Source organism: Leucopleurus acutus (genome assembly GCF_964270905.1).
Source record: "Leucopleurus acutus genome assembly, chromosome: 14".
Classification (NCBI taxonomy): Eukaryota; Metazoa; Chordata; class Mammalia; order Artiodactyla; family Delphinidae; genus Leucopleurus; species Leucopleurus acutus.
Window position 1 is genome coordinate 29899530 of NC_139156.1, and position 22289 is coordinate 29921818.

A 22289-nucleotide genomic window follows, 5' to 3' on the forward strand; every position below is an offset into this window, starting at 1 on the left:
GAGCAAACAGGAGTCAGAGCTGGACACAGGCTCAGGCCCTCTGAGTCGGCACCTGCGCTTCTGTCCAGATCAGGCTCCTCAGCGGCGCCCGTGGGCCACCCTCCCAAGCCAGGCAGCTCTGTGCAGACCCCAGCTGCGGCTCCTCAGCCCAAGCCCCACCCCATAGACGCCGGCAGGACCCCTGGATCTGCCTTCCGCTCTGCTGGGAAAGGGCCTTCCCCTCCTCCTCTGCGCCGCCGGGAGGGCCAGGCAGAGTGGCACAGCTCTGCCCCCGTGCCAGCTCCCTGGAGTCCGGGGAGCATCCCGAAGGCCAGCTCCAGGCCCCACAGACGATACGCCAGCCCCTGTGTGTCCCCGAGGTCTTAGGAGGTGCCTGTGTGAGGCCACTCGGAGAGCACACCCTTTGTCCTCTCCCAGGTAGAGCCACCTGAGGAGCCTCCTGTGCACAGCCCTCACCACACACACTCACACTCATCCACTCACTCTCACACTCATTCTTACACTCGATCTCACACTTACACTCATTTTTACTCACATTCTCACTCTCACCCACCCACTCAGTCCTGTGCATTCCCACACACTCACTTTCACACACTTATCCTCACACTCACTCTTACACTCACTCTCCCCACACTCACTCTCACCGCACCCCTGCCGTGCAGAGCTGAGGTCCCAGAAGCACCTCAGAGGGTCCCCCTGTCTATGAACGGGAATAATCGACCTCCAACCCCCAGGGGGATGGGCGGCGCCGTGCTAACTCTTTCAGGTGCATCACCTCGTTTACCCCTTGAATTAAGCTGGAATGCAGTTGTTATCGTCCCCATTTCCAGATAAGGACACTGAGGCTCAGACTTGCCCGAAGTCAACAACTAGAGCCCAGAAGTAGAACCTCGGTAGAACCGAGCCTGAGACTCAGTCCCGTTTACTCTGAACCCCGAGTTCCTGACCACCGCGTCACCTGCTCCCCTCAGGCTGCGCCCATTGCCTCTCCACAAACCCTCACCCCATAGGAGTGCCGACCCCACTGCCATCCAGTTTTCCTGGAGTGTTGGTGACACACCTGTCAGAGCTCAACTTCCAGCCCCTTCCTCGATTTGGACTTAGAGACCCACCCGCCAGCCCGGACCATTTCTTCTGAGACCCAGATCAGGTCCTGTGGTTCAGCAGAGAATGTGGGCGGCAGCTCCTGGAGAAAGAGACGTCCTTGGTTGAGTTTGGGCGTGAAATACTGGCAATCCCAGGGTCGTGCTCGTGGTGCGGCAGGAGCGCCGTGCAGACCGCGAGATCCCGGGTCAGCTCCAGGCCCCAAGACCCCGTGTTGAGGGTCAGCTCAGCGCCCAGAGTGGGCACACGGCCTCCCAAGTTCCTGAGGGCTGGGCCGACCATTTTCATAAGCCTCAGAGTCTCTTCTCTCAACTGAGAATCCCTGCGTGTCCCCAGGAGAGGGGTCGCAGCTGCCTAAGCGCTCACCGTGCCGCAGGCGACCCGTTCACCTGTGGCCCCAACCCCTGCGGTACGTGCCGCACCGGCCACCAGCCCTCCCTTCCCTCCTCTCTCCAGGGGTGGCCACGTACACGGACAAGTTGTTCAAGTTCCGCAATAACCGCTGGGAAGACATCCTGAGTGACGAGGTCAACGTGGCCCGCGGCGTGGCCAGCCTCTTTGCCGGGCGCTCTGTGGCCTGCGTGGACAGGAGGGTGAGTCCAGGGGTACATGGGGGCCTGGGGAGAAGGGGGGCACACAGCGATGTGTCGGCCAGGAGGGGAGACCCAGGCAGACGTCCCCGGACAGAGCGTGGCTCCCGAGGGCAGAGCCCAAGGCCGCTCCCGCAGGGCCTTACGCGTAGTAGGTGCTAACATACTTTCACATCCTTTCCCCCCCTGAGGCCTTTCCAGCAACCAGGGGCTGTCATCGTTGTGTCCACCGGGCAGAGGAGGGCACTGAGCCCCAGCTTGGAGCAGGGACCTGTCTGAGGACCCAAAACAGATTGGTGGTGTGGCTCGGACATGAATCAGAATCTCTCAGCTCTGAACCTTGTGCTCATTCATTCGTTTATTCAACTCTTATTTATGAAGTGCCTACTATGTGCCAGGCATTGCACCATCAGGCCTCCTCCCCCATAAGTATTTATGGAACAAGTGAACGCACAAGCAAAGTGGCTCCTGGGTGGGTGAGTGGAGGGTTGCCTGAATTACAAGTACTTTAGTTAACCCATAGCTCCATCAATCCTTTCCCGCCCGGCTGGTCCACCCGGCACACAGGTGCTCAACTCGGAGTGCGGGGTAGAAAGGCCGAGAGGCGAGGGCAGGAGCAGCTGCAGCCATCTGCCCTGTGGGGCGCCCACCCCCACCCCCGGGCGTGCGTCCCGGGCAACCAGCCAGAGCCAGAGCGCGGAGTGGAGGTGATTTATCCCGCCTGTCACCTGCTTCCCTGCCGCCCCCTCCCTGGCTTTACAAAACAGTCCTCACTAAGTCAGGGACCCAGCTGCTGCCCAGCTTCCATGGGAGCATCTCTGGCCCCCGTTCTGGGGACAGGCACAAGGGGGCCAGCTCATTTCGGGACTGAGATGGGGACTGATGTGGCACTGAGGGGACTGGGCTTTCAGCGTGATCTTCACAGCAGGGGCCTCCAGGCCTTGGGAGAAGGCAGGTGCCGGGTATAAATACTTATTTCTTATCAAGCTGGTGCCGGGAAGAGCACCAGGCCGGGCTGTGAAGCCACACTTGGCCCTGCCTGGTGGGAGGAAACCGGGAGGCGGCTCAGCGAGCGGCCCCGGGGACTGGGGGTTCTGGGGGGCGCCAGGCCTGGCCGCGCTGCTGCCAGGCCTCTTCCCGTGTCTCCTCCTGGCTTCCTGTCTCACCCCTTCAGGACCAGGGCTGCCACACTCGGCTAAGGCAGGAATCTTCTCAGCACTGGTGGGAGGGCCTGAAGGTTAATCACAGAGACTCGCTCTGTCCTAACAAGGTCATCTGAACACCAACGCACTTAACCACGGGGGGGGGCACCACGTGAAGTGCAAAAAGAGAAGCGCAGGAGGCGGGCACTTAGTGGCTTGCTCACGCCCTACCCAGGCCCAGCCTCAGGGAACTAGAAAACGCCCACACAGCTGGTCTGCCGCCAGGAGAGGGGCTACTTGCTGCATCCAGCCACCACCTTGGCAACCCCTGAGGCCTGAGAACTGTGGAGAGGTCAATGCCGGTGTGGAAGTTGAGAGACAGGGATGCAGTGTGGTATGGGAAAATACAAGAGCAATCATAACGTTAAGAATATAATATTAACATAACAAAGACAATAATAATATAATAATAGCTAACGCTTGTTAAACTGGCCACGTGCCAAGCTCTGTGCTAAGTGGTTTCCACGTACCATCTCATTGAATCCTCAAAGTAAGCCTATGAGGTACATGTTATCGTTATCCCCATTTTACAGGTAGGGAAACTAAGGCTTCTAGCAGTAAGCTACTTGACCTTGGTCACAACAGTAAGCGGCAGGCAAAGGCAGGAATTGAGCCCTGCTGGCTGAAAATAATCAGATGCCTTTCACCTCCCTGCTGCCCTGCCTCCGGGTAAACCCGTGTCAGATACACATTTCTAACCCCAGGTTCTATTACAACGTCTGACCTCCTCCTTCCTCAGCCCCACAACCCCTACCTGGGGCCTGTTAGCATACCTGCTCCAGACTAGCAGCATCAGCATTGTTAGAAATGCAAATTCTCAGGTCCTACCCCACTCCACCCTCCAGACCTACCAATCAGAACCCCTGGGGGTGGGGCCCCACAGCCCTGGTTTCAACTGGGCCCAAAGGTGACTCTGAATTATGCTAAAGCTTGACAGCTTCGCACCAGGTAATAGCCTCAACCCCTACGGTGTGCCGTTCTCTCCCGCTCCCCTCGCAGCCCTCATCCGTTCTCTGTCCCAAACCTGGAGCACCTCTGCCCTTCATCTTCAGGTGCCTCATCACTCATCCACCTTTCTGGATCCAGCTCAAAGCCGATCTCTTACAAGAAGCGTTCCCTGATCGATAATGATTCTGCCTCATGTTTATATAGCATTTTTATCTTTTCAAAGACCTTTCACATACGTTGTCTCATTTCATCTTCTCAGCAGCCCTGCCAGGAAGCAGGGGGGCTATGATTCCCACTTAACACGTGAGGAGATATGGCCAAAGTGGGCGAGGGACCTGCCCAAGGGCACAGAGCCAGTTGGGGCAGAGCTGTGACTAGGATCCAGACTGACAGCCCCAGACCAGTGGTTCTCAGAGTGTGGTTCCTGAAACAGCAGCACCAGCTTCGCCTGGGAACTTGTTAGAAATGCAGATTCTTGGGGCTTCCTGAATCAGAAACTCTGGGGATAGGACCCAGCATCCATGTTTTCATAAGCCCCTCAGGTGATTCTGAGGTTGGCTACAGGGTGAGACCCACTGCCCTTGACCCAAAGCTGCAGGAACACCTTCCCTCCCCTGGAACTAGCTCCCCCTCCCAGAATTACTGGGTCAAGTTCACATGTGAATTTCTTCAGTCTTCTATAACTGTAACACATCTATGTTTTTCTGTCAACCCAATACACTGAAGTAAGGAACTAGGTATAAATGAATTTTATAAATATCCTAATTTCTAGCAGAGTGCATTTCAGTTCATCTGGGCTTAATTGCCCATTTGTCGATGAGATTGCTAACAGCTGGTACGGTCAGGAAGCGCCACAGTGGTGGTGCACTTTCCCCTTTGGCCCCATTCATTCTCTCTTCATCCAGCCATTCCACACACATATACCAAGCTCCTGTGATGGGCAAGAACCTTTCAAATTCTCCCCTAATCACAAAACCATGTTGTAACGCAGTGCAACTCAAAGTTCATTTTTGTGTAGGGATCACTGGGGATCTTGTGGCAATGCAGGTTCTGATTCAGCAGGTCTGGGCTGGGGCCTGAGAGTCTGTATTTCTAACACGCTCCCAGGTGACACGGATGCTGCTGGCCCAGGGACCACTTTGAGTAACAAGACTTGTAAAGCATCGGTTCCCAGATAGCAGGCTAGAGACTCAGGGAACCAAAAATGAAGGGGCCGAGAAATCTTTACAGAACAGGTTGGCCACCTTCTCCAGCGTCCTCCCCCGACAGGCCCCACCTTGCTTTGTACATTCTGACAGCATTGAACGAACTGTTTGTGGCTTCCCGACATTCATCACTCTCTGTCTCATCTCTGCCTGGAAGGTTCTTTCCCCTCCACTTCACCTGGCCAAGACTTCTCCTAGAAAGCCTTTTCTGAACTCCCCATGGCGAGGTGCCCTTCCTCTGGGTTAAGAGCCCCTCTTCTGTGCACCCAGGAAACCCTGTACACACTCAATCAGACATATAATTGCTGATGCACCTGCTTCCGCCAGGAGACCCTGAACTCCTTCCTTGGCTTCACCCACCTGTTAGACCCAAGTGTCTCCTAATCAGTTTCCCCAAAGAAAACGGTCCCAAAGAAGGGATAAAGTGACCAGTTAGGTGAGAGGGGCTCTCATGGGACCATTGGACGGGAAATAGAGGAAAGCAAAGAGGGCTGAGAAGAGGTGGTGACAGAGCACACTTTGCTGCCTTAAATTCAGCTGTTTTTCCTGGGTCGTTTTGTGTTTATAGCTTCCTTTGTTTTTTTTTTTTACTTTTATTTTTTATTTAAGTATAGTCGGTTTACAATGTTGTGCTAGTTTCAGGTGTACAGCAAAGTGATTCAATTATACATACATATATATCTATGTTTTTTAGATTCTTTTCTCTTATAGGTTATTACAAAATACTGAGTATAGTTCCCTGTGCTATACAGCAGGTCCTTGTCAGCTTCCTTTAAACTAGACTATAAGCAACCTAAGGACAAAGACTTGGTCTTAAGTACATTCATACCCCAGCACCTTGCACATCATTAGAGCTCAAGAAATATGTACTGTCTGATTAATTGGAGGGAAATGCTGCAAGGGATAAGAGGAAAGCTAGAAAACTGATTGAGAAATTGTGTGGATCTCTTGGGGGAAAGAAGGTATCCATTGAAGAAATAACACCATTATAATAACAGGCAGGAAAGAATCTTTCATCAGCTGTGGCTTGGACTAGAGAAGAGAATGCCTACAGCAAGGAGGAGCTGGTGCCCAGGGCTTCTCCTGGATGCAAAGGGGAAAATATACAAACATATTTGAGACAGTGTTATAAAGGCAGGAGCAATATACTATTTCTTTCTGGTAACGTGGGAAAAACAAGGGGGTGGAAGTGGGAAGGAGGAGCCTGGCGTAGCTGAGCCTATCGAGCTACCCAAGTGGAGGAGTGAAGAAGTACAGGGTGGAGGTGGGGCAGGGAGATGGCTCACGAATTTGCTTGTCATCTTGGCTGGAGCGAGCCAGAATGGGAGAGCGAGACTGAGAATAATGGGAATTGGTAGATCAATCAATCAGCAAATATTTATTGAGCAGCTACCCCGGCTGGCAGCTGGAGAGAGCTCAGCTGGAGGAGAAGGCACATTAGAAAACTGTCTATAAAAAGGTGGTTGTGGAGGAGAGGGAGGGATGTTCTTCTGGAACAGGATGGAAGGAAAAGCGGGGCCGCTTTGCTGTAGGACTCTGGGGGTGTCGTGCGCTTCGTAGCCTCTATGAAAAGCACCTCTGGAGTTGTGTCGTGCAAGGTCACGCACGCCAGACCCCGGGAGCAGAGGCCGAACCTGTGAAAGAGCTATGGTCCTGCGAGAGGAGCGGGGGAGCTGCTCTCTGGGCCCCCCGCCCCCCCCACCCCACCCCACGCCGTGGTCCTGCTCAACTACCCTCCTTCCCTTCCTCCTCAGGGCTCCGGACGCTACTCCATCTACATCGCCAATTACGCCTACGGTAATGTGGGCCCTGACGCCCTCATTGAAATGGATCCGGAGGCCAGCGACCTCTCCCGAGGCATTCTGGCGCTCAGAGACGTCGCTGCTGAGGCTGGGGTCAGCAAATACACAGGTAGGCGGCGTGACATGGGGGGGCTGTGAGCTGGAGGGGCTGGGGGCTGGAACCCTGCAAGGCTGAGTCTAATACATCAGAGACCACCGGAGAGGGTGGGTTTGTGTCTCTGGGGAGGGAGGATGAAGGCTTTATTCCATCCCACCACCCATAGACGGCTTCTTCCCACGCGACCTCTCCAGATGATGAGACATCTGGCAGGGGTGGGCTTTTGGGGGGGGCCCAGTGGGTGACGTCAGACAGCCAAGAACATCACCACATCCTCCTCTCCTTGGAACCTCTTGCCCCATTCCCCGCTGTAACCCGAATGATGGGTGAACAGGTTCTGTAGGAGAAAACTGACAAGTCACAGAGGCCCAGATTTAAAGCCTTCTTTATTGCCAAACAGCAGGTGAAATTATTTACCTGCACATAAGCGGCCAGGAAGTGAGCGCTAAATCCCTAACCTGCAGCTGGGTCCCGTCTCAGATAACTGAGCTCGAAGAATTGTGTTCTTGTTCCAAAACCTCTCCAGCACTTTTTTTGAAGTCACGCTCCCCGCACATCTTTCTGGATGGGGGACCTATTGTCAGAGTCTCTGACAGGGAGATTGTTCTAGGGAAGGCTGTTTTTCTAATTCCAGCACGGCTGCTGACTAAACTCTGATCATCTGCCAATAGACTGCTGATGGCAGAGCAATCCAGTTCCTGTCTGGGGCGCCAAAAATCAGGAAGCCAGAGGTGTACACAGCTTCTCACGTGAACTCTGGCCTCACTCACACCCAACCTGCACTTTGGGTGTAGAAATTCCCTCAGTGGTTGACCTTCCCAATATACCCATCCCAATTTGCACTACAGAATTCCAAGTGGCAGCTGGCCTGGATCCAAATTTGGGGGCTGGAAGGATCCTTGAAGGGTCATTTGCGCCATTCCCCCTGCCGCCAGACACCCGGGTGGTGGCATCGTCTCAAAGCCCTACCCGGAAAGGGTCGTCACAGCCTCTCCCGAGTTTACCATGCCTTTCTCCAGCCAGCTGTCCACCTCAGTGAGAGGGAAAGATTGATGTTGACCTGTCTGACAAAGTTTGTGGGAACAAACGGCTAGACAATAAAACAGTTTGCACAGCTCAGCTCCATCAGAATGCGCGAGAGCTCTGCCTGGGAACGTGCAGCAGAGAGGCTGAATGTCAGTAATAAACCATGTTTGCCTGGGAAAAGGAATAAACATGCAGGAGCTTCAGCCTCGACTTGTGCAGACAATTTTTCTGAACAGTTCTCAGTTCTATGCACTGGGCTGTTTTGGCAATTAAGTGCCTTGATCTGCAGGAGAAGGAGGGGAGACTGGGGAGATGAAGCACTTGAAAATGATGAGCTGGAAGGGAGGCAAGGTCTGGGAGCGAGGGTTATACACAGAATCAAAGAATTCAGAAGGCTGGGTGTGAGCATAGAGGGGACACTGTTCACGCTGGTGGGGCCGGCAGAAGGGCTGGCAGGAACCAGGGACGGGGAAGGAGGGGACCAAGAGGAGACCGGTGAGGAGCACAGGGTGGGGATGGGGCACCGGCCAACTGTGCCAGGCTGTGCTGGAAGGACGGGGCAGCTCAAGGAAGGGACAGCAGCTTCCGTGGAGCAGGCAGGCAGGCCGGGGCAGCTGGCATGCCCAGAGGACATGCTAGAGCAGCGTTGCAGACTTCCAAAAGCCATTTGGCTGACAAGAACCTATTTGGCCCACCAAGTTACTATTCTGTCTGCCCGCCTTCCCAGCCCACCCTTTCCCTGCCCTCCAAGCCCCGCAACGCTACCGTGCAGCCCCCGTCGTCACTCTGTTCACAACACATGGACATATGGCTGGAAAACTAGCCCAGAGCAACCTCCTGAGCCCCAGGAATGGACCCCAATGTAAGGGCCTGACTGCCGAGGCTCTGCCACGTGGCCAGTGCTCGGCTCCAGGCTGGTGCCCTGGGGCCTGGGGAGTGGGGAGAGACGCAGGCAGTGAGGGAAGCAAGCCATGGCCAGATGTGCAGTCAGGTCCCCGGAGCCAAGGCACACAACACCCATCTGCCAGACAGACCCTGGAGAACCTCCTGTTTGCAAAAGAACAAATCCAGGTCCAGAGAGGAGAAGAGACTTGCCCAAGGTCACACAGGAGGTTTGCAGAGAAACTAGCACTTAGAGCCCCGGCCCCTGATGCCTAAACTGCCACAACCAGCTGACCTTTCTGATGACCTCCAGCTTGAGAATCCTGCTCCAGCCTGCAAGACAGAAGGGGCTGGTGAAAGAGGAAGGGGCCCGACCACCGAAAACTCAGCCCCCGGGACTGGCCCTCTGGACTTTAATTGCGGCTCCCGGTTTTTTGTTTTTGTTTTTTTGCCTGAAACAGCTGCCTGGCCTGGGCTGCTCAGGGTAGCAGTGGGTTGGCCTGGGCATACCGGTCTGCAGGCCGGGCAATGGCGAAGCCCGCACCGGGCTGTCCGGCTCCGCGGGAGGAGGAGGGGAGGCATGTCGTCCGGACTCGGGATTCTGCCTGCGGCCGCCGCTCTACTGGGTCTACAGTGCCATCTAGCGGCCAGCGCGCCCGCTCTCGGGGGACTCGAGGGCCCCTGGAGGGCGGCGCAGCCAGAGCTGCTGGTGCAGAGTTGAGCAGAGGGAAGGCCACTCCCCCATGGTTCCTGGTTCTCCAAGACCCCCGCTGCCTGCAGCCTCTTGGAGCCTGAACTGCCCTGCATGGGAATCCTGAGAACTAGTTCTCCCCATGAGAGAGCCAGGCAGGAACTCAAGGTGGGGGAAGGTGGGGACCAAAAAGTTTGCACTGCCTCTCTGGCCCCGAATGATCTCAGGAACGTCCCATAGGCTCTCTGAGGACCTTGAACTAGCCGTCGAGCAGAGCTGCTAAGTGGACAGGATCTGGAGCCAGAGTACTGGGTGCAGATCCTGCCTCCACCATGTCCTCCTTCCCAGGCAGCAGTGGGCAACTTATTAACCTCTCTGGGCCTCAGTTTTCTCACCGGAAAAATGGGGGGTATTAAAGGAGATAAACATAGAGCATGCCTGGCACAGGGCCTAGCACACAGGCAGTACCCACCGAGTGTAGCAGACATCAACACCCTCCTCTGAGGTTCTGAAGGAAGGATGCCAGGACCCTCTGCTGGGCACCTCCTGGTTGTAGGGAGCCCAGGGGGAAGCACAAAGCAAGCAGGGCTAACCCCTGCCCTGGAGGTATTCTGCATGTGTCTCCTGGCATGTCCTCCAGTCCTGGGCACAGGCGTGGGCATCTTCAGCCCTGTTCCCACTGGAATCCATCTCTCCTCCCTTCTTCACTCTGGACCCTGTCTCGCCCTGGCCTCTACTCCCTCCCCAGGAGCTCTGCAATTTGGCCTCACCCTTTTAGGGAGCATCTGTCCAGGCTGCAAGGTGGTGATTAAAGAAGACTTAGAAGAAATTTGGAAAGAAAATGAAGGCGGATTTATGATATTGGGTGGGGAGTTTTGCTGTTGGCTGGGAGCAGCGTAGAACAAAACAGAGGGCAGAGCTGATTTACAGGAAGTAAATGGAGGAGACAGAGATGCCTACAGCCCAGCTGAGGCCTTCTGGAGGACCCCTACCAGCCGCTCCAGAGAGGTGACCCGGGGCGGCAGAGTGGGGGCCTCAGCGTCTCCCGGGTTCCCAGGCAGTGCTGGCCTTTCAGTGGGCGTGCAGCCAGACCTGTCAGCTGGGGACAGGCAGGGCTAGAGTGACGGGCTCTTCAGCCAGGGCCCGGGACCCCCAGGGAGTACAGCCACAGGCCCGCCAAAGCCCCAGGAAACACGGAGTGTCAGAAGCATAAGATGATTGACAGGGAGGGACATCATTTTTTATTCAAAGCAAACACAGATGTTATAGAATACAAATGCAATCTTGGTACACATTTTCTTCAGCTAAAACAAGAGAGTTTTTTTTTTTTTAATGTCAAGCCTATGGCTGGCCATTCTGGGCCTTACCAGGAGTACAGATCCCTCTTCTGCTGAGCGGGAACTTGAGTAGAAATGTTTGAGAGCATGCTGTGGGGAGAGAGTGGCTCTGGGGTCACTCAGACGTGGGTTTCAACTGTGATCCATTGCCTGCTGGCTGCAGTTATGCCTCCCTGAGCCTCGGTTTCCTCACCTAGAAAATGATGAGGTGAGGTGAATCGAGCATGATACCTAGTACACGGGACTGAACTGGAGCTATTCCTGCCCCTCCTTTTCCTGCCCTCCCTCGTGAAACAGCTACTTCCAGCCCCCTCCCTGCCTCGGGGGGTGGGCACACAGAGAGGAACGACTTCCCTCCTGTACCCACCAGGTGCCCAAGGTTTGAAAATCCCCACCAGTGGACAAATGATGGAGCCTGCCTCCCCATCTCCCTCAATGTCCTGCAGGGACAGACCAGAGGGATTAGGGGTGAGTGGGAATGTCCTTGTCTAACACCCTCCACACCAGTACACTCGGAACCCTGCCCAGCATCTGGACCACTCTCAGAGGACCCGGGGGTAGCAACACCAGCCCTAACACAGTATGATTCTGTGTTAGAATTTCAGGAAGTTTAGGCTCTTATCCTGCCCTTCTCACACCTCCTTCTCCAACACACACACACACACACACACACACACACACACACACACACACACACACTGTCCATTCCTCCACCCCTGCATGTTCCAGTGCTTTGCTATTCTTTTACGATATCTTGGATGTTCTCGGCAACCTGCAGGCCTTAGCATCCACTAGAATCATTAATCAGCAGAATAGTCCCACAGGTCCAGGTTCCTTGTCTGACAGCCTCGCCGCGGAGCCCCTATGGTGCAGACTGTAGAGGGGCCCAGGAGGATGCACTGAAAAGTAGAGCTGGAAGGAGCCTTGCAGACCTTCTCACTCCCGCCTCCACTTCACGGAGGGAGACCAAGACCTGGAGGGCACACTTCCCAAGTTCCTGCCTCCAGAGAAGGTGCAGAGGCCGGGCAGCCCCTGGAGGCTTTTGCTTAGCACCGCGAATCCCCTGCCTCTTCATCCCGGGCCCTCTGCTGTACAGTTGCCGCAGCATGTAAACGCCCCGCTCCCTGCAGCCTCTTTCCCTTCCCCACCTCCAAGCCCGAGGGCTGCCCTGATGCCGTCTAAGAGAGGGATTGGCTGCACCCAGATTGGACTTGGGTCTGCATCTCCCAAGTGTAGGGGTTCAGAGGTTTAGGGGTGCAGTTCTTAAGGGTAAGTGGGGCTGCCCCGTGGGCTCAGGCCCACTGAGCGGATCAGAGGGGGTGTCAGAATGTGGCAGGAGGAAGAGGGGGCCGTAGGGAAGCATTTTCCCTTGTCACAAGCTCTTCCACCCCGCCTGGTGGACAGAGTGAGAAGCCTTCAGGAAGGGATGGGCAGGGACACCCAGCAGCAGAACAAGAGACCTTTGAAGCTTGAAAATAAAGAGACATTATTCACCCAACGGGTGGGAAATAGTCCCACTAATGACTCTGTGGCACCTGACGTTTTCCAAGGCACCTTCCAAAAACCAGCTCACTTAATATTTATGACAACCTGGGAAGGGGCTATTATTATTATCAGTCTCGCGTTATAGGTGAGAAACCAGATGGCCGGAAAGGTTCAATGACATGCCCAAGGTCACACAGCTCGAATTTCCTGATCCCCAGTCTTTCCTACCAACCGGTGTGCCTCTCCAGCCCCAACTGGGGAACTGCTTGCCCCCACGAGGATGTTCTTGCCTCAAGTATAAAAGAATTAATTGACGTAAAGTGGAGTTCAACTCCCTATTGGAACATCATTTTCCAGGGCTAAATAAAGATGTTCCTAACTGCCCCCAGTAGCCCCATAAGGTGTGTGCTAAACCTTAGGAGGCCAGGAGACAGGGTGGATGTAACAGAGAAGACAGGGAGACTTAGGGGGAAGAGCTAGGGGAGGAGGGGAAGGTCCAGGTAGAAGATACTTGCAGAATAAGGGGCCTCTGTCATTGACCGGGCAGGGAGTGGGAGAGTCAGGCTACACTTAAGATGGATGGATTTTATTAGTTTGAAGAGAGCTAACATGATGGACCTGGAAGTAGAGTTTCCCCTGTGGCCCCAGCAAGGGGTGCAGGCACCTGGCTGTCCCTGCATCAGACCCCCATTTGGCTCTCCATCCTGAGGCTGCTGGGGCTCGTGCCCAAGAGGCTGGCTCCCCGGCTGCCGACTCACCTGCTCCCCAACTGTGCAGCAAACTTGCCAAGAAAGAGGTGTGGGTAACATCTCTGTTATGGTCCAGTTGCCATGGCAATAAATTGTCACTAATTAGTAGTGTGGTTACCATGGCAATTTTCTAGTAATTACAGGTTACAAATGGTGCAAGGCTTCAACCCAACCCAATTAGTTAATTAGAAAGATTTAGAAATTTGTCCAAGAGGGAAATAACCTGCCTTGTAGAAAATGAAGGGAATGTGTCACAGCTTGGGAGCCAGAGGCAGAGAGGAAATTGGAGGATGCTGGAGCGGTGGAAGAAGGATGGAGTTGCATGGCAGCAAGTCCCGGAGCCCCACCTGGAATTGCTGGGGACCCAGACAAGACCGAGGGTTTCTCACCAAAGCCTGATCCTGGGCTGGAGTTTGGCAGAACCAGGGCAGGGACAGCTGCCAGCAGCCACTCAGCAGCACTCTTTGAATGGGCAGAAGAGGTGCCCAGGTTGTAGCCCAGCACCCTCCCTGCTGGCTTAGGAAAAGAAAGGTGTCTGAAGGCCTCCCGCCCTGCCCCACGCCTGGGCTCTCCTAATGAAGGCTCTCCCGGGAGTACTGTGGATTCAGTGGCTCCATTTTCACAAGGCTTGAGCTCTCCTTGAGAGCTAATTAGATTACCTGGGAGAAATCCGGGGGCACAGGGCCCAGGATGTGTTAACGAGGAGCCCCACCAGGAGAACCATGACTGTGGCAATGCCATTTGCCCCACTCTGGCCCCAAAGCCGGCCCCTGGTGGGCAAGCTCCACCTGCACAGGTGAGAAAGGCCCCATGATTTCCTCCAGGGACAAATCTCAGAGGATGGGAGGAGCCTGGGGACCAAAAGAACCTCCATCCCAAATTAGCACAGTGGGAACCTCTGCCCTGTCCAGAAGCGGGCTGGGGAGGGCACCTGACTTAGCATCACTCAGGTCTGCCTGAGTGCCCATTAACTTTTTAAAAAATCACATGCTGGTGCTCTAATAACTGCTCTCATTGTACTGGACAGCCCTTCAGAGCAGCACTTTCCAAACTTTACTGTGCACATAAACCCCCCAGGGGTCCTGTTTGGGTGGGTGGGGACCTGAGATTCTGCATTTCTAACAAGCGCACAGGCATAGCGCTTAGTAGCAAGGTTGTAGGATTCACAAAGACCTTTACCATCATTTGATCCTCGTATTTTTCTCACCTCATTTGATCCTCTCAAAAACCCTGAAATAGAAAAGGCAGGTCACACTATCTGCATTTTTCAGATGAGAAAAACCTAGGCTAAACGGGTAACGTAAATTGCCTGAGATCACACAACTTGTAAAAAAGCCAAGGTGGGACTAGAATGCATGTCCTGCTTCTGGTCAGGCTGTTTTCTGCACCATAGGTGGGGTAGGAGTGAGGCTGAGGGGAGGCTCTCAAGGCTCTATTTGAAACTCACTGGTTGGGGGTGGTTTGTTCAAGACACCTTAAGATTAGACTTGGTGACATGTCCACATTGATCTTGGGCATTTCAAACCCTAACGGAGAGCTGGCTGGCTTGCTTTCTTTCTTAAAAAAAATATACACCTTATTGGATTTTTTCCTTTCAAACTACAGAAGCACTTCTTGTTACAATAAGCCAAACGATACAGACGTTCCCCAAAAAGGCCAACATACTATCTCTCCTTCCCTCCCTAAATCCTACCCCATCAGGGCAGCCAATGCGAACAGCTCGGAGTGTGGCCTTCCCCACTCTTCCCCAAACTCAAAAACAAGTTTGCACAAACACGTACATTCAGAAGTATCATTTGTTTTCCTTTTTCTGAAAAATAAAAATAAGATCACACAATACCATTACCTGGCGAATTGCTTTTTCATTGAACGATATGTCATGGGCGTTCCTCCAAGTCAACACACGGGGCTCTACACAGTCTCTTTAGTAGCTGCAGAAGAGTCCGTCATGCGGATGCACCGTAATCCATTCTGCGTCGCTGTTGATGGACAGGCAGGTGCTCGCACTTGTTTCCTACATCAAGCAAAACAGAGTAAGCATCCCTGTACCTGTGGCTGGAACCTGTTTCTATAGGTCCTTAGAACAGGAACACACCCTGTATCTCGACCAGCATATGTGTGATCAGGGTAAGGCTGGGGGCTGTCAGGGAATCTGTGACTTGATCAAAATGTTGCAGGTAGAGATGGGTTTAGGATTAGTGCAGTTCAGCTACCAAAGGAAAGAGAAGGCTCTGTGTGGTGGCCTCTGTGTTCCTCAGCTCATGGAATCATTCCTTCGGCACAAAGTAACTCCATCTTGCTCCTCACTTGCCTCATCGTCAGTGCAGTCACCCTCCACGTTGGTTTATGGAACCGTGAGCCCAGATCTGGGCTCCAGGAAGCATCTGGAATGTCAGAATCCGCCCCTCCCCGCCCCCCACCCCTGCCTCTTCCGAGGCATCACCATAGCAGCGCGTCATGGGCCTTCGAGGGGGCCCCCATCCTCCACGCGGGCCTGGGGCTTTGCTTCTGCCGCTCAGTGAGAGTCGCTGTGCTCTCCCAGGCGGCCGGGGCGTAAGCGTGGGCCCCATCCTCAGCAGCAGTGCCTCAGATATCTTCTGCGACAACGAGAACGGGCCCAACTTCCTCTTCCACAACCGGGGGGACGGCACTTTCGTGGATGCTGCAGCCAGTGCTGGTGAGTAAAACAGCCTCTGTCCTGTGACCCCCACAACCCTACAGGGGACTCTGGTCTGCCCTGCTCCCTCCAGGTCCCACAGGCCCCAGGGAGAGCGGAACAAGTCGTTGTCTGCACCGCACAGGGAAATGTTACTTGTCACCTTTAATTCCACATCCCCGTGGTTCAGGACGCAGGGGATGTTTGTGGCTGGGGAGACAGCGTCTGGTACGCCTGACTGTTATCCATTCTCCAGCGACTGGGATTGGCCCATGCCAACTCTGAGTCCTGCCTGTGTCTCTCAGCACTGGTTTCCACTCTAAGCTGCCTCTCTCCATTTCTTCTCCCCACATCCATCTTAAACATGCAACTCAATCCAATAGCCATTTATTGAACCTGTGCTAAGTGCCAGGCTGGTGCTAAGAGCTGGGGACGCTGACCTGAATAAGGCTAAGATCACCCTACCCTACCCCCCTACCCGCCCATACAAGGCACTGACATTTTAGAGGAGGAAACAGACAAATGAACGAATAGCTATGATATGAAGCAGAATAAAATCTACACAAAAATAGTGCTCCAGGCTCCCAGCTCTGCTCCCCTTCCTCCCTTTGTGTTCATCCATCATCTGCCTCAGGACCTTTGCACCTGCCAATCCTCTCCACGTGAAGTACCTCTCCCCCTTCTCTATCTGCAAAACTTCTATTTATCCTTCAACACTCAGCTTAGGTGTTATCTGTGAAGCCTTTCCTGCCTCTTTCTGTGCCGCCTGGCAGAGATTGGCACTGCCTCCTCTGTATTCCCACTGCCTTTGCGTGTGCCACTCACTCAGGCTCCTACATCACTATAATAATCTGTCTGTGTCTGCAAAGACTGGGACACATAATAAAAGTATGTGGATGTAATCAGTCTGCCCTTCAGCCGCTTCTCCCCACCCACTTCCTCCCCACCTTGCCAAGGAATGGGAGGTTTGATTTCTCCTTCTTGGTGGGACGAGCTCCGGCCTCCGGAAGAAGAGGTGAGCGGGGCTGTAGACACATAGATCCAAGGTCCTACGAGCGCCAGCTGGTGCTGACGGCTAGCATCCAATTCCTGAGCAGGTACTAATCCATTCTCTGTGACTTACAAGTACCTGCCCTTCCAGCACTCTGCCCGGGAGTTCCCATTTTGAACACCCCACAAATGCACCCTTGCAGCCAGTCAGCTCCCCTCTTCTTCCCGGGCAAAGCTAAAAAAGGAGGCAGCTCCCCGGCCCGTCCTCCCATGCAGCTCACCTGTTAAACGCTCCAGCAGCAAATTTTCTCATTGCTGAAAAATCGTAAAATGAAGAGGAGGTGGTGGTGGAGAAAACCTAGAGGATTTGATAAGGTGTTAAAGAGACGGAAGCAGAGGTGAGCGAGCAAGTTGGAGTAGGAGAAGGTATCAGACGGGAGGAGAGAGGAAAGGTGCTATGCCCGTAATTGAAAGTCAGAGTGATTGCAGGGGTTTAACGAGACATGTCAAGAGGGCATTCATCACCCAAACAGATGCTGCTGTGAAGTGCAGCCTGGCACTGATTATTCTCGTGAAAGGGAACCAGCTCCTTGTCAAGGTGCCTCATAGATAGGAGAGAAATGGGCCAACACAGAAGGCCACCGACATTCGGGCTGGGGAGTTTTGCAGAGAATTAATGGGGTATTTCATCCTAGAGGTTGGAGGCTGCCCCCATGCCTTTGCAAACCCTCTTTCTCCAGCCTGGGTCTCCCTGCCTCTTCTCCCCCACCCCCACCCATCCTCGCCTCCCCCAAGGGGTTGCCCAGCCCCCAAGATTCTCAGGGGGGCCCCACCTTGCTTTCTGCTGGCCCCTATCCTCAGGATCTCCGTATCTGCAGCTGGCAAGAGCTCGCTGTGTCCTGGGTCTGTGATCCCCGTCCCCCATCATATTGTCCTATCACCTGCCATCTCTGAGGGCCTGATGACCAACGGCAGTTTGTCCTCCAGAAGACTCAGCATGGCCTCCACTGCCTGTCAGCTCTGCACTTGACCTGAAGGATCATGTCTGCCTTGGGCAACTAGGAGGTCAGGCCATCCCTCTGGGCAAAGCCACCCTCCATCCTCCCCCAGGATCAGCTCAGTCCCACTGACCACTGGTAGATGCAGGGACAGCACAAACAGGTGACACTGGACCCACAAGCTTTCTTCCCAGATCTCACAAGGCACACTGTGCGTTTCTTAGTCATGGTGCTGTATTTTCTCTGTCACCAAAGTCCCTGGTCGCCTTCTGTCAAATTATTTATGTCTCTTCATTCATTCAGCAAGTGTTTACAGAAAAATACCCGGTCACCACAAGCGCTGAGATAGACTGTGTGGGAACACAGGTGAACAAGAAGACAGACCCTCACCTCATGGAGTGTAAGGTCTAGTAGGAAAATTGGACCCCACAAAGGAACATAACTGCACGTGTGATCAGCTCAATGGAGGAGAATGGGAGGCTGTCAGGATGAATAGCAGCGTGGGTGGGAGGGGCTTATTTTCATGGGAGTGGTCAGGGAAGGCTTCCTTGAGGAGGTGACATTACAGCTGGGAGCAGAAGAAAAACAAGGAGCCAAGTAACCAAGAGCCTTGGCAAGAGCGTTCCAGAAGGAGAGACCAGCCTGAGCAAAAGCCCAGAAGCTGGAAAGAGCTTGGGTCATTTGAGAAATGAAAGGAATCCCGGGTGGCCCGTGCATATGCGGAAGGGGGAAGAGTGGTACCAGTTAAAGACCAGATAAGGTAGGCAGGGGCCTTGTGCTCCCCGGGCAGGAATTTGAACTTGACCCAAGAGTACTGGGGAAGCACTGAAATTTGAGCAAAAGAGTGATGATCAACTTAATGTATCCCAGTGTCAGGGGTGGCTGGGGAGGGCTTTAGTCCTCCAGCATCTCCACAAGTCTCCTTCCCCCAGCCCATGCTGCCCCAAAAACGAGTAAAAATAGTACTTTCTGGGCAAGTGCAGCTTGAAGGCAAGTCTCTGGTTCTCTCTGCAGCCAGGTGGCTGCCCACCTTCTGCCCCTGTGGAGAGATCGGGACAGGATGAGGCTCACCCTCCCTTGCTGCTCTTCACGGGGCCCTGGCAAGGTGAGTGTTTGTGGAGCCTGCAGGGGGCGCTGCCCTGAGGGCGCCTGCCTTTCCTCCCCAGGTGTGGATGACCCCCACCAGCACGGGCGAGGTGTCGCCCTGGCCGACTTCAACCGTGATGGCAAAGTGGACATCGTCTATGGCAACTGGAACGGCCCCCACCGCCTCTATCTGCAGATGAGCGCCCATGGGAAGGTGCACTTTCGGGTAAGAAGGAGCCTCTGCCTCGCTCCCCTGCTTTGTCATCTTGGGGCTGCAGCCCCGCCTGTGCCTCCCCCCAGGCTGAGTAGGGGCTTGTGGCTCTGCAGAGCCTGGGGGCGGGGTGGCCACAAGGAAGGTAACATCTGGGGGATGATGGGCTCCTGCCTGGGCCGCTGTGATGTCTGTAGTGCCCAGCGCACGGTCATGGGCAGAGGAGAGAGAGCAGCCTTGCAAGGTGCGCGGCAGCAGGGCAAAGGCCCAGTGAGGTGGGCTTCACTCTGGGTCGGGAGCATTTTCCCATAGCCTGGGCCTGAGCTTTTCAAATCGAGGCTCAGGCCAAGGGCACAGTGGGGCTGGCGGGACAGGGGAGGTTGAGGCCACAGAGCTCCCAACAGTTGCCCCTTCTGGACAAATGGCAGGTGGGGGACAAGGTAACCTCGAACCCCTCTCTGTGCCTCCTCCCTGAGCTATCAACCGTCTGTGACACCAAGAGTTCTTCAGGAAGACTGTTTGGTGACAGTAAGGGATGTACCACCAGCCTAGCGAGCTTGAGTCTGGGCCTTTCTCAGGAGGGTGATGGAGAGCATGGGGTGGTCAGAGCTGACCTCCGGGAGTCAGGGTGCTTCTGGAGGTACCTGGTCTTGCCAAAAGCCCCCGAGGAAGCAAGAAAGTGGCGGCATTTGCCAGAAGCTTGATGGTCCCAGGGGAGTCACCAGGGCCCTTATGTCTAGGGCACTGCCACAAGCCCCTCCCCTGTAGGCAGCCGCCTTGGGGTGCTCAGGGCCAGCCACTCATTCCCTGCAGAGGCTCGAGACCCAGGCTCTCTGGGTGAAAAAGAGGTGCACCCTGACCACGGAGAACCTGCTCCTGGGATCTGGATGATTTCCATCTTTATTCAGCTTTTCCTTCTAACCCAGGTTCTCAACCAGGGGTGATTTCGTCCCTACCCCAGGACATTTGACAATATCTGGGGACATTCTTGGTTGTCACAAATGGGATAGAAGGTGCTACTGGCATCCAGTGTGCAGAAGACAGACGTGCTGCTAAATGTCCTACAATGCACCGGCTGGAATAATCTAGCCCCAAATGTCAACGAACTCTTCTGATAGCCCAGCCCCAGAGCTCACAGGAGCAATAATAAGAATAAGAATAATAATGGAGACCCCATTTATCAGGTGCCTTCTGTGTGCCAGGAACTGTGCTAAGCATCTTACATACATTATCTTGGAAGCCCAGGCGTCCAGTGGGGCAACCCCAAGGGGCCTGTGTAGGTTTCCATTAGAATAATAACAACTTCGAGATCCTGAGGTCTCTTTGTTACCAGCTCTCAAGGCCCTCTTCAGCCCACCCTGGACAGCGGGCCAGGCTCCCAGTCAGCTTCATCACTGCGTTGTTGGGGACAGCCTATTCCCCTGGGCAGCCCAGAGTGGGCAGCTCATTCCTGTGGCCAGGGGAGAGGGCCTGAAGTAGGAGGCCCAGGGGCAGGGCCAGGGCAGAGGACCACTCCCAGAAACCCCAGCTGTGCCCTTCCCAATTCTCCCCACGTGGACCCTGGGACTTAGACAGGCTCCTGCGTCTTTAAGGGACAAACCCACCCGGAATGGATGTTCTGCTGAGAAACAAAAGGTCGCCCTCCACAGCTCTTCTATTTCAAAGGCAAGTTCCACAGGTGGGACACTTCGCCAGGTCCACCGAGGCCCTCTTAGCACGTTGAAGTCCCTGCTGGGCTGTCCTGGGTCTGGGGTCTCCTCGTGAGCCCTGCGCAGAGGTATCTGATACTGCAACCCCCCAAGGCAAATATCTCAAAAAAAAAATCAAAAGACTCCCAAGAAACAAAGTAAGGTAATAAAGGCAGCAAAAACACAGCTAAAGGCCACCTCTGCCACCTTTCATGAGGCTGATGTGGGCAGGGCCAGGACAGAGTGCCAGGGATCCACCTGGTGCCCACCCTGTGCCAGGCGCTGTACACGGGGTGCTCACAACCTGGGCAGCGGTTATTCATCTCCGTGTCACCAGTGAGGAAGGTGAGATCTGAGCGGTTAACTGACCTGCCTGAGGCCACACAGCTAGTCTGCGGAGAAGCCTGGATTTAAATGCACAGCACTGCCCAGTGCCCTCCCAGCCTCCGCCTCTCACCGCGGAGGACGAAGGGCACGTACTAGGAAGGGCATAGCGTCTGGAATCAGAGCCCTGGTGACGGCCCCCACTCATTAGCTATGACAGTGGGCAATTCCCCTTCCTCTCCTGGACTCAGTTACCTCACCTGTAAAATGGGAGTGCTCACATCAGCCCTGCCTCGAGTGACTGATGGGAGGGCCCCATGTGGTCCAGACCAGGGAACAGCAAGGTGCTTCACCAGTGTGAATTAGGACTGTTCCTCTTACGTCCTTGTTCTCCTACAAGCAGCCTGAAGTTTATGTGATCCTAAACACAGCATACTTAGGGCCCTTACAGGGGAGGTGATAGAGGACGTGCTAGGTCAGGATTTTATCTTTGCGCGTACGCGCACACACGGGGGTGGGGAGAGTTGGCCTCTAGGCCACCCCTATCGCCCCACGCATCTGTCCGCTGACCTGCAGCCCTCTCTCCTCCCAGGACATCGCCTCACCCAAGTTCTCCATGCCCTCGCCTGTCCGCACAGTCATCGCTGCCGACTTTGACAATGACCAGGAGCTGGAGATCTTCTTCAACAACTTTGCCCACCGCAGCTCTTCAGCCAACCGCCTCTTCCGGTAGATGCTTCAGCCTGGCTCGCGGCTACTCAGCCTTCGTGGGTGGGGGTCAGGGAGGAAGGCTTAGGACTCAAAAGAGGAGCTCCAAGGGGAGGGAGGAGGAAGGTCCCCTGATGAAGGAGCATTAGAAGCTGGAAGGACAGGGATTGAGCAAGAGGCTGAGAGAATGGGGGGTGGAAAGGTGAGGCGGGGAATCCTGGGCCTCCTGCTGTTGGGGAGGAAACGGTCAGGGGGACGTGCACAAAGTGTGCCTAGAAGCCAGGCTCCACTCTACCACCCAAAGGGGTTCCAGAGCCAAATCTGTTTGGGTGCATCTGGATGAAGCAAAGACAGGCAGGTGTATTGACTACAGGACTTCTCAGAGCCTTTAACATGACCATGAGTATTTTTACTTTCCAAGAGGTGAATGGAGTATTCCAAATAGATTTCAGTACAAGATACTTCTCTCAGAGATTTTTCTCTTGGGATTGGTGCTCTGCTAAACATCCT

The 22289-nt window shown here is 54.5% G+C and overlaps 1 protein-coding gene across 1 annotated transcript in view; it reads left to right on the forward strand.

The window, feature by feature from the left end:
* CRTAC1 (cartilage acidic protein 1) overlaps positions 1–22289 on the forward strand; it is a 132261-nt gene that overhangs the window by 91061 nt on the left and 18911 nt on the right. Inside the window, exons 4-8 of the mRNA XM_082854932.1 lie at positions 1561–1697; positions 6804–6960; positions 15661–15795; positions 18929–19074; positions 21664–21800. Of these exons, the coding sequence (XP_082711058.1) occupies positions 1561–1697; positions 6804–6960; positions 15661–15795; positions 18929–19074; positions 21664–21800 (712 nt within the window). The remainder of the gene's footprint in view (positions 1–1560; positions 1698–6803; positions 6961–15660; positions 15796–18928; positions 19075–21663; positions 21801–22289) is intronic.